Raw genomic sequence first — 13298 nt, 5'->3', positions numbered from 1 at the left:
ATGAAAACAACAGTTAACAGTGCTGATGTCTTTTCTACACAGAGGGGGCCTAGAGAAGCCCCCACCCACAGTGAGACAGCTTCTCAGGAAGGGGGATGGGACAGGGGGCATGTTTGTTGCGTCAGCTCCCTCAAATGCCCAAAAAAATGTGTGGGGCTGTGGGGGCAACCAGCATTTTGTCAGAGACCATTGTCGCTGCCGCAGGAATTGTGATGTCACACTTCAGGGGAGTCACCCAGCAGATCACATGGTGTGGTGCTGGTTGCCTAGTAACAGGCCAGATGAAAGCCTGAGGGACTGAGAGCAATAAAGAGTTGCTGCTGCTCTTCTCTGTGTGTGTGTGTGTGTGTGTGTGTGTGTGTGTGTGTGTGTGTGTGTGTGTGTGTGTGTGTGTGTGTGTGTGTGTGTGTGTGTGTGTGTGTGTGTGATAGAGGGGGAGGGAGCCAAGGAAGGAGAGAAATCTTTGTAATAAAGGCTGGCTCTGTCGTCATAATTTTCTGCTGTCGCAATTGCATGATTCGCTGCTGGCATTTTCAGCTCGTCACAATCCAAGACACACACACATACACAAACACACATACACACGTTTTCTTCAGCACGTGCAGAGTGAAGAAGAGATAGACGCTGCGTATCCTTCCCCACTGGGAAGATAACCACCACTGTGTTTTGAGCTGAATCTACCCATCAGGCCCTGCTTCTCTTTGCCCCCCTAAAGCTAACACAGAGAGACACTTACACACAGCAAAAACATTGTTCTTTAAAACCTTGAAAAAATACTATTGGGCATGGGAAAAGACAAATGTTACATCCCAAAAAAGTACTCATTCCCAATATAGTGCACTACTTTTGGCCAGAGCCCTATTGCCACTATACGGAATAGGGTGCCATTTGGTACACAACCAGAGATGAAACTGCAGTAGCTAGCCTAAGTCACTGACATAATTAAAGTCTGAATCTTCCTCATTGCAGTAATGTTTGATGTGTGATGAGCGGAGTGACCCGTACGACAGGAGCAGGTAGGAGCGAGGAGAGGGACGGAAGCTATACTGTTACACTGGCAATACTAAAGTGCCTATAAGAACATCCAATAGTCAAAGGTAAATTAAATACAAATGGTATAGAGAGAAATAGTCCTATAATTCCTATAATAACTACAACCTAAAACTTCTTACCTGGGAATATTGAAGACTCCAGCTTTCTTATGTTCTCATGTTCTGAGCAAGGAACTTAAACGTTAGCTTTCTTACATAGCACATATTGCACTTTTACTTTCTTTTTACTTTCTTCTCAAACACTTTGTTTTTGCATTATTTAAACCAAATTGAACACGTTTCATTATTTATTTGAGGCTAAATTGATTTTATTGATGTATTATATTAAGTTAAAATAAGTGTTCATTCAGTATTGTTGTAATTGTCATTATTACAAATAAAAAACTTTTTTTTTTTTTTTAATTGTCCGATTAAATCGGTATCGGCTTTTTTGGTCCTCCAATAATCGGTATCGGTATCGGCGTTGAAAAATCATAGTCGGTCGACCTCTAATCCACACATCTTCAGAAACTCAATGAACTGTGTGTGATTGTGTGCTCATGAGAAAACTACCACTGGGTTAGTAGATACAGTAATGGTCCAATGGATATTGCATGTTCCTGTCTCGAAAGAAACGACAGTAAAAACCCTTAAGAAGTAGTCAAGATGTGGCATTCTCTCATCCTTAGCCAAACTGGAACTACTTACAAAGGATAAGTCTGAGCCAAGCCTTTTCAAAAAGAAAAGTTTCCATTAACCCAGTGCAGGGACATAAAGAATGGCAGCTAACAACAAAACAACCGGAGGAATGAGTCTGATTTAGGTGGCAACAAATGTTAAGACATTCCAAGATGGATCATTCATGAGCGATGTGCATGGTGTCTTATAATCGCTATGCACGTTTTGGGCATCATGATGTCCCAATAAATCGGTATTTTATTTGTATCTTTATTTTGACAGAGTCATGCTGAGACCAAGGTATCTTCTGCAGGTGAGCCTTGTATCAAACACACATCTATGCGCATCGATATAAACCAATACACAAAAAGCAAAAGCAATCATTGAAAACAAACGCATTCTTCAGTAAAAATATATATATATATCCTTAATTAGCCGTCTGAATTGCCCTCGAGGCACCAACTCTTTTTTGTTGTTGGTTCATTCAAAATAACTTAAACCTAAACGTAACAACAAACGGAAGCTTAAATAACTCAGAGCACGTGTCAAACCCATTCCACAGAGGGCCCGAGTGTCTGCGGGTTTTCGCTATTCTCTTGTACTTGATTGATGAATTAAGGTCACTGATTAGTAAGGAAACCCCATCACCTGGTTGTCTAAGTCTTCCCCTGACTCAGAGGAATCACGTAAACTTCTGGACTTAAAGCGGATTTAAACACGCTCGATTTGTACTGCTGGACTGTATGCATTCGGGTTAGGTGTGAACGCTGTATCAAAGCAAAACGGGGGACGTTTACCCAATTACCCAGAAGCTGTTGGAGCGTGGGGAGGCTGAGAGGACACAGGGAGTTGTGTGACAAGTGGACAGAGAGGGCTACGGGACTAGCATAAAGCATGGTGAGGACTGAGGGGCCAGGGATTAGCTTGGGCCCCAAGCCCAGAGAGGAGAGCTCTAATAGGGGTGACGATAGCAAGGACAGTGCCTCCCCTCGTTGAACAGTACAGAACCTTCTAGATAAATGTTTACCGTTATTTAACCAGGCAAGGCATCTTTGAGGTTAAAAACCTATTTTGCAAGAGCGGCCTGGCACATTCAAGTGGATGAGGTCAGCACAGCCAAGCTGGCTCTTTGACACGGTTGTGCTCTCCAGGACATCTGCCCATGAATGAACACTTAGCAAGAACACCAGCGGGCACACGAGGCTGGCTAATTCATACATTGACAGACGCAGTGCAATCGATAGGGTCATTCCTCAAACCTACGTCAGAGACACACAGTGTACTTATCCCTCTGCTCTCTTTTAATCTCCCTCACAATCACTCGCTTTCTCTCTGTCTTGCCCACGCTGCTCATCGGGCTCAGGCAGGCATCCGTGGTTTTCCCAGACGGAGCGACAGATGAAGTGAGAGACGGAAACCGAGAGGAGCCTGACAGTGGTGCGATCTCAATTAGCACTCATTCACGTTTCTTTCACAGACACACACGGACGTGCGCACACACAAACACACTGGTGTCTACCATGTCATTCACCTTCAGCTCGAAGACCAACAGCCCCCTCCCATCCTCCCTTAGGTGACCCTGTACAACTACTGTATTAGGCTATAACAGTGTCCACAACCCCAAAACATTTGGCACAAATGTTACATTATTGCCCTAGCGGCATCCAGTGCATTCTGCTGTCACTATTGACATCGCAATAGAGCTGGAGTCACTCTGAAGATTTCCTCTGTGGTGAATGTGACGGGCTCATGGGGCCGCCGGCAGGTGACTCGTGCGGCAGTGAGCCGTGAACAGGCAGCGGAGTGATTGGGCTGTGATTGCCGTTGCCTGGAGGTTGCATCCAAAATGACGCCCTATTCCCTACATAGTACACTACTTTTGACCAGAGCTCTATAAGCCCTGGTCAAAAGTAGCACACAATTGTATATAGGGAATAGTGGTCCATGGTTTGGGACATAGAATCCTTGGATATCTGAGAGAGATTACTGTGAGACTGACTGCTAATCTCTGCCCCATAGCTATGGGACTCAGTGTCAGGGTGTCCGTTGCAAATGGGGCTCCTGTAACAAGGGTGGTTCAGAGAACCTTGCTCGCATGTTGAGTAACCTTCCCTGAGACTAAATCAAATAAAAATGTATTTGTCACACGCGCCCGAATACAACAGGTGTAGTAGACCTTACAGTGAAATGCTTTCTTTACAAGCCCTTAACCAACAATGTTTTAAAAATAAAAAAAAATAAAAAAGTGTTAAGTAAAAAATTGAAAATAAAAGTATCAAATAATTCAGTAGCAGCAGTAAAATAACAAGCGAGGCTATATACAGGGGGTACCAGTACAGAATCAATGTGCGGGGACACATGTTTGGACCATGATAGTTTGTTGGTGATGTGGACACCAAGGAACTTGAAACTCTCAACCTGTTCCACTACAGCCCCGTCGATGAGAATGGGGGCGTGCTCGGTCCTCCTTTTGCTGTAGTCCACAATCATCTCCTTTGTCTTGATCACGTTGAGGGAGAGGTTGTTATCCTGGCACCACACAGCCAGGTCTCTGACCTCCTCCCTATAGGCTGTCTCATCGTTGTCGGTGATCAAGCCTACCACTGTTGTGTCATCGGCAAACTTAAATGACGGTGTTGGAGTCATGCCTGGCCGTGCAGTCATAAGTGAACAGGGAGTACAGGAGGAGACTAAGCACGCACCCCTGAGGGGCCCCCGTGTTGAGGATCAGCGTGGTGGATGTGTTGTTACCTACCCTTACCACCTGGGGGAGGCCCGTCAGGAAGTCCAGGAGCCAGTTGCAGAGGGAGGTGTTTAGTCCCAGGGTCTTTAGCTTAGTGATGAGCTTTGTAGGGCACTATGGTGTTGAACCCTGAGCTGTAATCAATGAATGACTAGAGCGGGCTAACACAGTCTTGTGGCATACAAGAGACCCAGGTTCAAACCACAGTTGATCACATAGGTGCTGTAACCTGGATGGGTTTATGTGAGGCGCAGGAGGAGGTCAAAGGGGAGGAAAGTGTAAAGGTGGTTCATGTAAGCTTGCGTCATGAGTAACCTTGTCTGAGACCTGATTATTTGTGTAGGCTTAGTGGGCTAACACAGTTTAGTAAGGCACAGAAGACCCAGGTAAATAATCCAAGACACACCAGTGGCACTGAAGAAGGCCACAAATGTGTTACTATTAAGTAACTCAAAGGCCTATTAAGCAGGGCAGGTGTGTGTAAGAGAGAGAGAGTCAACAAGTGCAGTAGCCTACACTGTAGTATAGTGGCCTCTTGTTATGCCATCGTTTCCGTTTCTCTCAGACCACCTGCACTGTCAGCGTGTAGGCTATCCCCCAGTCAGATCCCATGTAGAGAAAAATACAATCCTGAGACTGTGTCCTGAACTGGCCCTGATAGACAATTCATCTTCTCCACTTAAGAGAGGACAAATTGTACATGTGGCGTCACTTTAACCATTACAACCAGTGACACTTTGTTCCACCCAAGAACTTGTCTGATAACTTGACACAATGAGGAATGTGACACAAAACCCATATCTTTTCATCACACTTTTCCTGATGTGAGCCTGATCAACAGTTCCACTTTCAAGATGGAAGAGATTTTGTTTCATGTGATAAAGGTTGATTGCAGTCATAGTGGAAATATAATGTGAGGTTAGGGTGCAGTCATAGTGGAAATATAATGGTAGGTTAGGGGGAGGCAGGTAGCTTTAACTTCTTATAGCTGCAGGGGCAGTATTGAGTAGCTTGGATGAAAGGTGCACAGAGTAAACGGCCTGCTTCTCAGTCCCAGTTGCTAATATATGCATATTATTAGTAGTATTGGGTAGAAAACACTCTTGACGTTTCTAAAACTGTTTGAATGATGTCTGTGAGTATAACAGAACTCATATGGCAGGCAAAAACCTGAGAAGAAATCCAAACAGGAAGTGAGAACTCTGAGGTTGGTCAATTTTCAACCTAGCCCCTATTGAATTCACAGTGGGATATGGATGAAGTTGCACTTCCTAGGGATTCCACTAGATGTCAACCATCTTTAGAAACTTGAATGAGGCTTCTACTGTGGTGTGTGGCTGAATGGGAGCTGAATGAGCAAGGTGTCTGGCAAAGAGCCAAGGGCTGGTCACGCGCAATTCACATGATAGCGACCTGCGTTCCAGGGCTTCTCTACACACAAAGGAATTCTCCAGTTGGAACTTTATTGAAGATGTATGATAACAACACCCTAAGGATTGATTCTATACTTAGTTTGACAAGTTTCTTCGACCTGTAATATAACTTCTTAAAGTTTTTGTCTGACATTCGGATGGACCTGCACGAGCGTTTGGATTTGTATACCTAAGCCCTAACAAAAGTAGCTACTTGGATATAAATAATGGACATTATCGAACAAATCAAGCATTTATTGTGGAACTAGGATTCCTGGGAGTGCATTCTGATGAAGATCATCAAAGGTAAGGGAATATTTATAATGTGATTTCTGATGACTCTGCTGCTACTGCTTTCTCCGTAAAGTGTTTTTTAAATCTGACACAGCGGTTGCATTAAGGAGAGGTAAAGCTATAATTCCATGTGTATAACTTGTATTTTCATCTACATTTATGATGAGTAATTTCTGTTGAATTAATGTGGCTATGCAAAATCACTGGATGTTTTTGGAAATAGTGAACGTAACGTGCCAATGTAAACTCCGATTTTTTTACATAAATATGAACTTTATCAAACAAAACATACATGTATTGTGTAACATGAAGTCCTATGAGTGTCATCTGATGAAGATCATCAAAGGTTAGTGATACATTTTATCTCTATTTGTGCTTTTTGTGACTCCTCTCTTTGGCTGGAAAAACAGCTGGATTTTTCTGTGAGTTGGTGGTTACCTAACATAATCGTTTGTGGTGCTTTCGCTGTAAAGCCTCTTTGAAATCGGACACTGTGGTGGGATTAACAACAAGATTACCTTTAAAAGGGTATAAGATACATGTATGTTTGAGGAATTTGAATTATGAGATTTCTGTTGTTTTGAGTTTGGCGCCCTGCACTTTCACTGGCTGTTGTCATATCATCCCGTTAATGGGATTGCAGCCCTAAGAAGTTTTTAAGGGTATATAAAAATTATTAGCCTACCCAAAATATGTCAAGATCTTTCAGCAATGATAGTAATGGTACCAAAGATGCTGTTCTTCTCTCAAAAATTTGAAATAATTTCCTTTCAGGAAGGGTTAAAAATATACAAGACAGCAACACATGGTACTTTTATACTTTTACTTTTATAAATTCCAGGCAATTCATAAAGTTCACCAAATTCCAATTCCACATTTTCTTAAATTAAGATAATTGAAATTTCAGTGCCTGAATTGACTAAAATGTCAATAGAAATGACGACAACCCTTCTCTACATTATATGTACCTGTGTGATTGGAGAACTGTACCGAGTTGATTGAATCCACCTCAAACCCCAGCACCTGTGGAAGAGACAGACAGAGCATTAATCAAAGTATTGGGCAGAAGACGAACAATATGGGTAGCACAGGAGGTTGGTGGCACCTTAATTGGGGAGGACCGGCTCGTGGTAATGGCTGGAGCGGAATTGGTGGAATGGTATCGGATGCCATTCCATTTTCTCCATTCCAGCCATTATTATGAGCTGTCCTCCACTCAACACCCTCCACTGGTGGGTAGGTTAATCACCTAGGCCCCTCAAACTCAACTCTGGACCTCGAAGGCAGTTCCACTGCTTTTTTTCCATTGTTCCCCTCTAATCAGGGACTGATTTAGAACAGAAAACCAGCAGGCGCCGTAGCTCGTATGGTAAGAGTTTAATATCCCTGATTTAGGCTATACAAAAGGCCAGATTTAGAGATGTGGTGGTCCGTTTAAAAATGCCATTGAACCAGCCCCCAAAAGGGCCACCCCCCCCCCCCATACATTTGTATTATTCCACATCTAAAAACACATTTTTCATAATGTTTAATGCATGCAATTCTGAAATGTATTGGACCAATAAAGCTGTTGAGTCAGTGACTAACAGTGAGGGTCTCCTGGGCTATTGGGGCCCATTTAACTTGAAATTAAACATAGCTAAGTCCACCTGATATGGTGGGAATAGTCCACAAAGCAAGAACAGCCCTACACGTTTCAAATTACCAGCCATTTTACTTACATTTCGACTAGCAGTTTCAGATACCTGCACAATAGGGTTCCTGGTAGTCTTCAACTAAAATGACAGAATGTACCTGGTGAAAAGCCTCATGTTGACACTGACTCATGCACTGTATTGAGCAGGCTACCCCAAGGGGATTTTTTTTAACATGACTTGACCTTTCTATAAATAGAAGGCAATGGTTTTGACTTAGGGTACCCACACTAATAGATTTCACTTACATGACTTCACATGCAACAGATTGATATAACCATGGGCGTCCCGTCATTTTGAGCCCCACATGTAGCCTCTAACCTGTTTCAGAGAAATGTCATCATCAAATATTTTAAGAGCTTTCATTGTCTGCTTATATGCCCCCTTTATTTATCCAATGGTTCTGACTTGGTGTCAGAAAGCAAAAAAAGAGACCATGTTTGTATGCGGCTTTATTAACACATTTTTTACATTGTTTGCAAACTGATATGTGACACGTATTAATGCCAAAATAACATGCAACATGCCTGTTTGGCATTAATACGTGTCACATATCAGTTTGCAAACAATGTAATAAAAATTAATATGTTGTTAATAAAGCCACATACAAACATGGTCTCTTTTTTGCTTTCTTGAGTAAGGTAGCTCCAAAATGCCTAGCTCAGTGCTTTCTGTGGTGGTGGGGCAGCCAGCGCAATATACGGAGCGTAGGGGTTGGTAATGTTCTCTAGTTGCACCGTGATTGGCTCAGTATCCAGTCACTAATGGGGACCCTACGTCACCGCAAAATCTAAAGGGAGAGCTTGAAATTTCACGCCCATTGGGTGCTGCTATAGATTTACAATAGAAGTGCCCATCCAAGAAGGCTCAACGTCATTGGCCACAGATAAAATTATGTCAAATCACGTTATACAGTACCAGTCAAAAGTCTGGACACACCTACTCATTCAAGGGGTTTTATTCTACATTGTAGAATAATAGTGAAGATATCAAAACTATGAAATAACACATATGGAATCATGTAGTAACCAAATCAAAATATATTTTATATTTGAGATTCTTCAAAGTAGCCACCCTTTGCCTTGATGACAACTTTGCACAAGCTTTGCATTCTCTCAACCAGCTTCATGAGGTAGCCACCTGGAATGCATTTCAATTAAAAGGTGTGCCTTGTTAAAAGTTAATTTGTGGAATTTCTTTCCTTCTTAATGTGTTTGAGCCAATCAGTTGTGTTGTGACAAGGTAGGGGTGGTATACTGAAGATAGCCCTATTTGGTAAAACACCAAGTCCATTATGGCAAGAACAGCTCAAATAAGCAAAGAGAAATGACAGTCCATCATTACTTTAAGACATAAAGGTCAGTCAATCCGGAACATTTCAAGAGGTTTCTTCAAGTGCAGTAGCAAAAATCATCAAGAGCTATGATGAAACTGGCTCTCATGAGGACCGCAACAGGAAAGGAATATCAAAATTCATTAGAGTTAAATGCACCTCAGATTGCAGCCCAAAGAAATACTTCACAGAGTTCAAGTAACACACATCTCAACCTCAACTGTTCAGAGGAGACCGCGTGAATCAGGCCTTCATGGTCAAATTGCTACAAGGAAACCACTACTAAAGGACAGCAATAATAAGAAGAGACTTGCTTGTGCCAAGAAACACAATCAATGGACATTATACCAGTGGAAATCTGTCTTTGGTCTGATGAGTCCAAATTTGAGATTTTTGGTTCCAACTGCCGTGTCTTTGTGAGAAGCAGAGTAGGTGAACGAATGATCTCCACACATGTGGTTCCCACCATGAAGCATGGAGAAAGAGGTGTGATTGTGTGGGGGTGCATTGCTGGTGACACTGTCAGTGATTTATTTAGAATTCAAGGCACACTTAACCAGCATGGCTACCACAGCATTCTGCAGCGATATGCCATACCATCGGGTTTGCACTTAGTGGGACTATCACTTGTTTTTCAACAGGACAATGACCCAAAACACACCTCCAGGCTGTGTAAGGGCTATTTTACCAAGAAGGAGAGTGATGGAGTGCTGCATCAGATGACCTGACCCCCACAATCACCCAACCTCAACCCAATTGAGATAGTTTGGGATGAGTCAGACCACAGAGTGAAGGAAGAGCAGCCAACAAGTGCTCAGCATATGCGGGAACTTCTTCAAGACTGATGGAAAAGCATTCCAGGTGAAGCTGGTTGAGAGAATGTCAAGAGTGTGCAAAGCTGTGATCAAAGCAAAGGGTGGCTACTTTGAAGAATCTAAAATCTAAAATATATTTATATTTGTTTAACACTTTTTGGATTGCTACATGATTCCATATGTGTTATTTCATAGTTTTGATGTCTTCACTATTAATCTACAATGTAGAACATAGTCAAAATACCTTGAATGAGTAGGTGTGTCCAAACTTTTGACTGGTACTTCATCTACCGTAGTTTTGATTGGACTGATAATTTCAACCTTTCAAAATCTTAGCTAGCAAGCTAGACAAGCGGTCATCATCATGAATCAAGTGGACAATCTACTGGCAAATCCTTTTCAATCCTTGTCATATGAAGATAAATTATAGATAAAACGTATTTGTGCTCCTCGACCATTGGACATAAACATTATACAACAAGTTGGAAATCGCAAATTCAACAATGAGTGGTTTGGAAGGAATCGGTGGCTAACTGCAAGTGTTGCAAAGCCATCACTAGCCTACTATTCAGTTGAGAGGGTGTGTGGTACAAGTTTGGGTTTTAGGGTCTCTTTTCCTAGCTTAAAAGGATAAACACTCACATGCAACACCATGGGCCAGGTTGAACACATTGGCCATGCTGTCAGCCCAGCATGCCACGTTCAAAACAACTGGAAACTCGGAACAGGAAAATCTCAGACTTCAGTGAGTTCAAGACAACTGGGAACTCGGTAAAAAACAAGCTCCAACTGGGAGAATTCGTTTTGAACAGTCATCCAACTCAGAATTCCAAGTTGGGAACTCTGGCCTCTTTCTTTTTGACCTGAAGATCACTGACGTCATGAATCAACCTTGTTTTTGTTTTTTTTTTAATTCCCAGTTGTCTTGAAAGCACCATAAATCCAGAGAATGGAAGACTTTGATGACAAAGTTTGATTTGTCCACAAGAAGGTCCGCTGCACCACACCTTCCTGTTCAAATGATTGCATCACAACAACGTGAGTCCAAAAATGTATTGTATGCTGCTGAATAAATCATGTCATATGCCAGGAACATATGTATACTGTAGTTAAGCAAGTAATAATAAGTGTATGTTGTGTAGTAAGCTGTTAGTAGCCATTGTGCCTCACCCTAATAATTTTGTCCCTTTCCCCTCATAACTTAGCCTACTGTTCTGATTTGCTGATGCACATGTAGCCTTAAGCCTGTTTTAGAGAAATGCCATCATTGGATATTGTAAGAGCTTTCATTGTCTGCTTAAATGCCCCCTTTATTTATCCTATAGTTCTGATTTTGTGTACAGGGATAATACTGTAAGAATGGCCCATATTCTGAATTCTGTCGCTGTGCATTTCATAAGTGCTGAACAAATAGTTATATTGAATATGTCCGTCGAGGCTCGCTCATTAATGTCTTAATCGCAATGACGGATTGCCTCTTTGCCACTTGTCGCCCCCTTATGCCATAGTTTGTACATCTCAATTGTCAGTAAAATCCACATTCATTTAAGCAAGTCAGCCATATCAGCTGTTTTTACAAAGACAGTAAATGAGGCTAAATTAACTGTTTTGCTGCCAGACAAGGCTCCACTGATAGCCAGGTGTAGCAGTTGAAAAGAAAGCTCTGCTGTTGGGACCGCTTTGTGTAGGCCCTACCAGTTTGTGGGCCCCATTTGTCACCGTCATAGTGCAATTCATGTATTGTTTAGTGTTGTGTAGTGTAGTGGCTTTGCTGGCATGCATCCCAAAAAATTTGGGGAGTTTGCCCCACCAAGATGTACATGTTAAAATTGCCAGTGAATATAAACAGTTAGTGAATTGCTTTTGGCCTCAGGGTTTAATCAAGATAATTATATTACAAGCTCCTGTCTCCTCCTTAGTGACGTCAGTCAGAGGAATATATGCTAAATACGTCAGTTATCCATGCAGAATCTCTCTGCTGTCTTTCTTAACTGATAGAACAGCAGAAACAGAGGATTTCCAGCTAACTGAGGACAGCAGAAACAGAGGATTTCCCAGCTAATTGAGGACAGCAGAAACTGAGGATTCCCAGCTAATTGAAATGCCTTTACGGTCATCATCTATGACAGACCTGTACATTTGGATGACAATCAACTGTCCATGGAAATAATGACCACCATGGTACCCAAATCACAGCAGTGTCTAATGTGATGAGGAGGATGAGAAAAAAGGGGATGTCATGATGGTATTGATTATGAGGAGGACGAGGGTGAACGGATGACACGCGGACCCTATTGATGAGATTGCATTGCTGCAAGAGTCAAATCCGAATGTTCTTCACGAATGTCAAATACGTCCTTTCTTCAGTGCTGTGCCTAATCTGACAGGCATGATCATGGAACGAATATTCTCGCCATAACAATATGTCTGATGATTGTTACATGTAAATTATACTATCATCTCTATTTCCTTTGAGTGTTCAGGGATTGTCAGCGCCAAACGGGTATTTGCCATGTGACCTTTTGCTACCTGCAAGCATGCACAATTGTCTCTACTCAATAAATAGAATGAAATACCGTTACATTAGCTCATCAAAACAATGAATCAGAATATAATAGATTCCTACCTGTAACGGAAATGATGCCGATTTATTGCCAACATATCCCCTGACAACATGACTCTGAATTGACAATACTCTGCATTCCATTTCGTGCACAAAGTTATAATAAAACACGCTACACAATCCGCGCAAAACAAACGCAGGTTTTGTGTTCAGGGCTGCACGTAAAGCAGCGATCCCGAGTCCACAATCCAAGGTGTTTTCAGTGAGGGTAAAATCAGAATCCAGCCACTAAACTGAAGGACATAGAACCCACACAGATACGCTCATTGAAGAGACACATCGTTATTCTTCAGGCATTCGTGACGGGCACCTAAATCCACTGACATCACAAGCGCACTAATGGAACGGACGTGACAGCAATATTGTGAAATAGAAAAAAGCGTGTTGCTTCTATATGCAAACCACCCGTAGTCCTTTCCGATGTTATCTGTGGATTTCAAGGGCAGGTGTTGTGCGCACCCAGGAAGCAGTGGGCTAATTCGAATGAAATCACTACAAATGTTATAGGTAGAGCCCTACACTCATTTGTAGCCAGTGATTTTGTAACTATATAAGTATTAATGGGAGCAAAGAATCCTGTCTAACAGGACTGTAATGGGCGCAAGCAGAGCGAGGATACCAGGCATTTCTTTGGAGCAAGAGGCAGTGTGTGAAACGGGTTGGGGGGTCCTTCAT

The 13298-nt window shown here is 42.3% G+C and overlaps 1 protein-coding gene across 3 annotated transcripts in view; it reads right to left on the bottom strand.

The window, feature by feature from the left end:
* pdxkb (pyridoxal (pyridoxine, vitamin B6) kinase b) overlaps positions 1-13081 on the bottom strand; it is a 33628-nt gene extending 20547 nt beyond the window's left edge. Inside the window, exons 1-2 of one of the 3 annotated variants that reach the window (XR_005052556.1) lie at positions 12627-13072; positions 7127-7181 (exon numbers count right to left, since the gene is read on the bottom strand). Coding sequence is in view for 2 of the 3 variants with exons in the window: in XM_036983044.1 (XP_036838939.1) it covers positions 7127-7181; positions 12627-12707 (136 nt within the window). In the remaining variant the exon portion in view is untranslated. Of the gene's footprint in view, positions 1-7126; positions 7182-12626 lie in introns of all 3 variants that reach the window. The other 2 variants (XM_036983044.1, XM_036983043.1) reach the window with 2 other exon arrangements.
* Between the last annotated feature and the right edge of the window lie 217 nt (positions 13082-13298).

Source organism: Oncorhynchus mykiss, chromosome 7, assembly GCF_013265735.2.
Source record: "Oncorhynchus mykiss isolate Arlee chromosome 7, USDA_OmykA_1.1, whole genome shotgun sequence".
Taxonomy (NCBI): domain Eukaryota; kingdom Metazoa; phylum Chordata; class Actinopteri; order Salmoniformes; family Salmonidae; genus Oncorhynchus; species Oncorhynchus mykiss.
The sequence above is the reverse complement of the archived record's forward strand: the minus strand, read 5'-3'. Positions and strand labels throughout refer to the sequence as shown.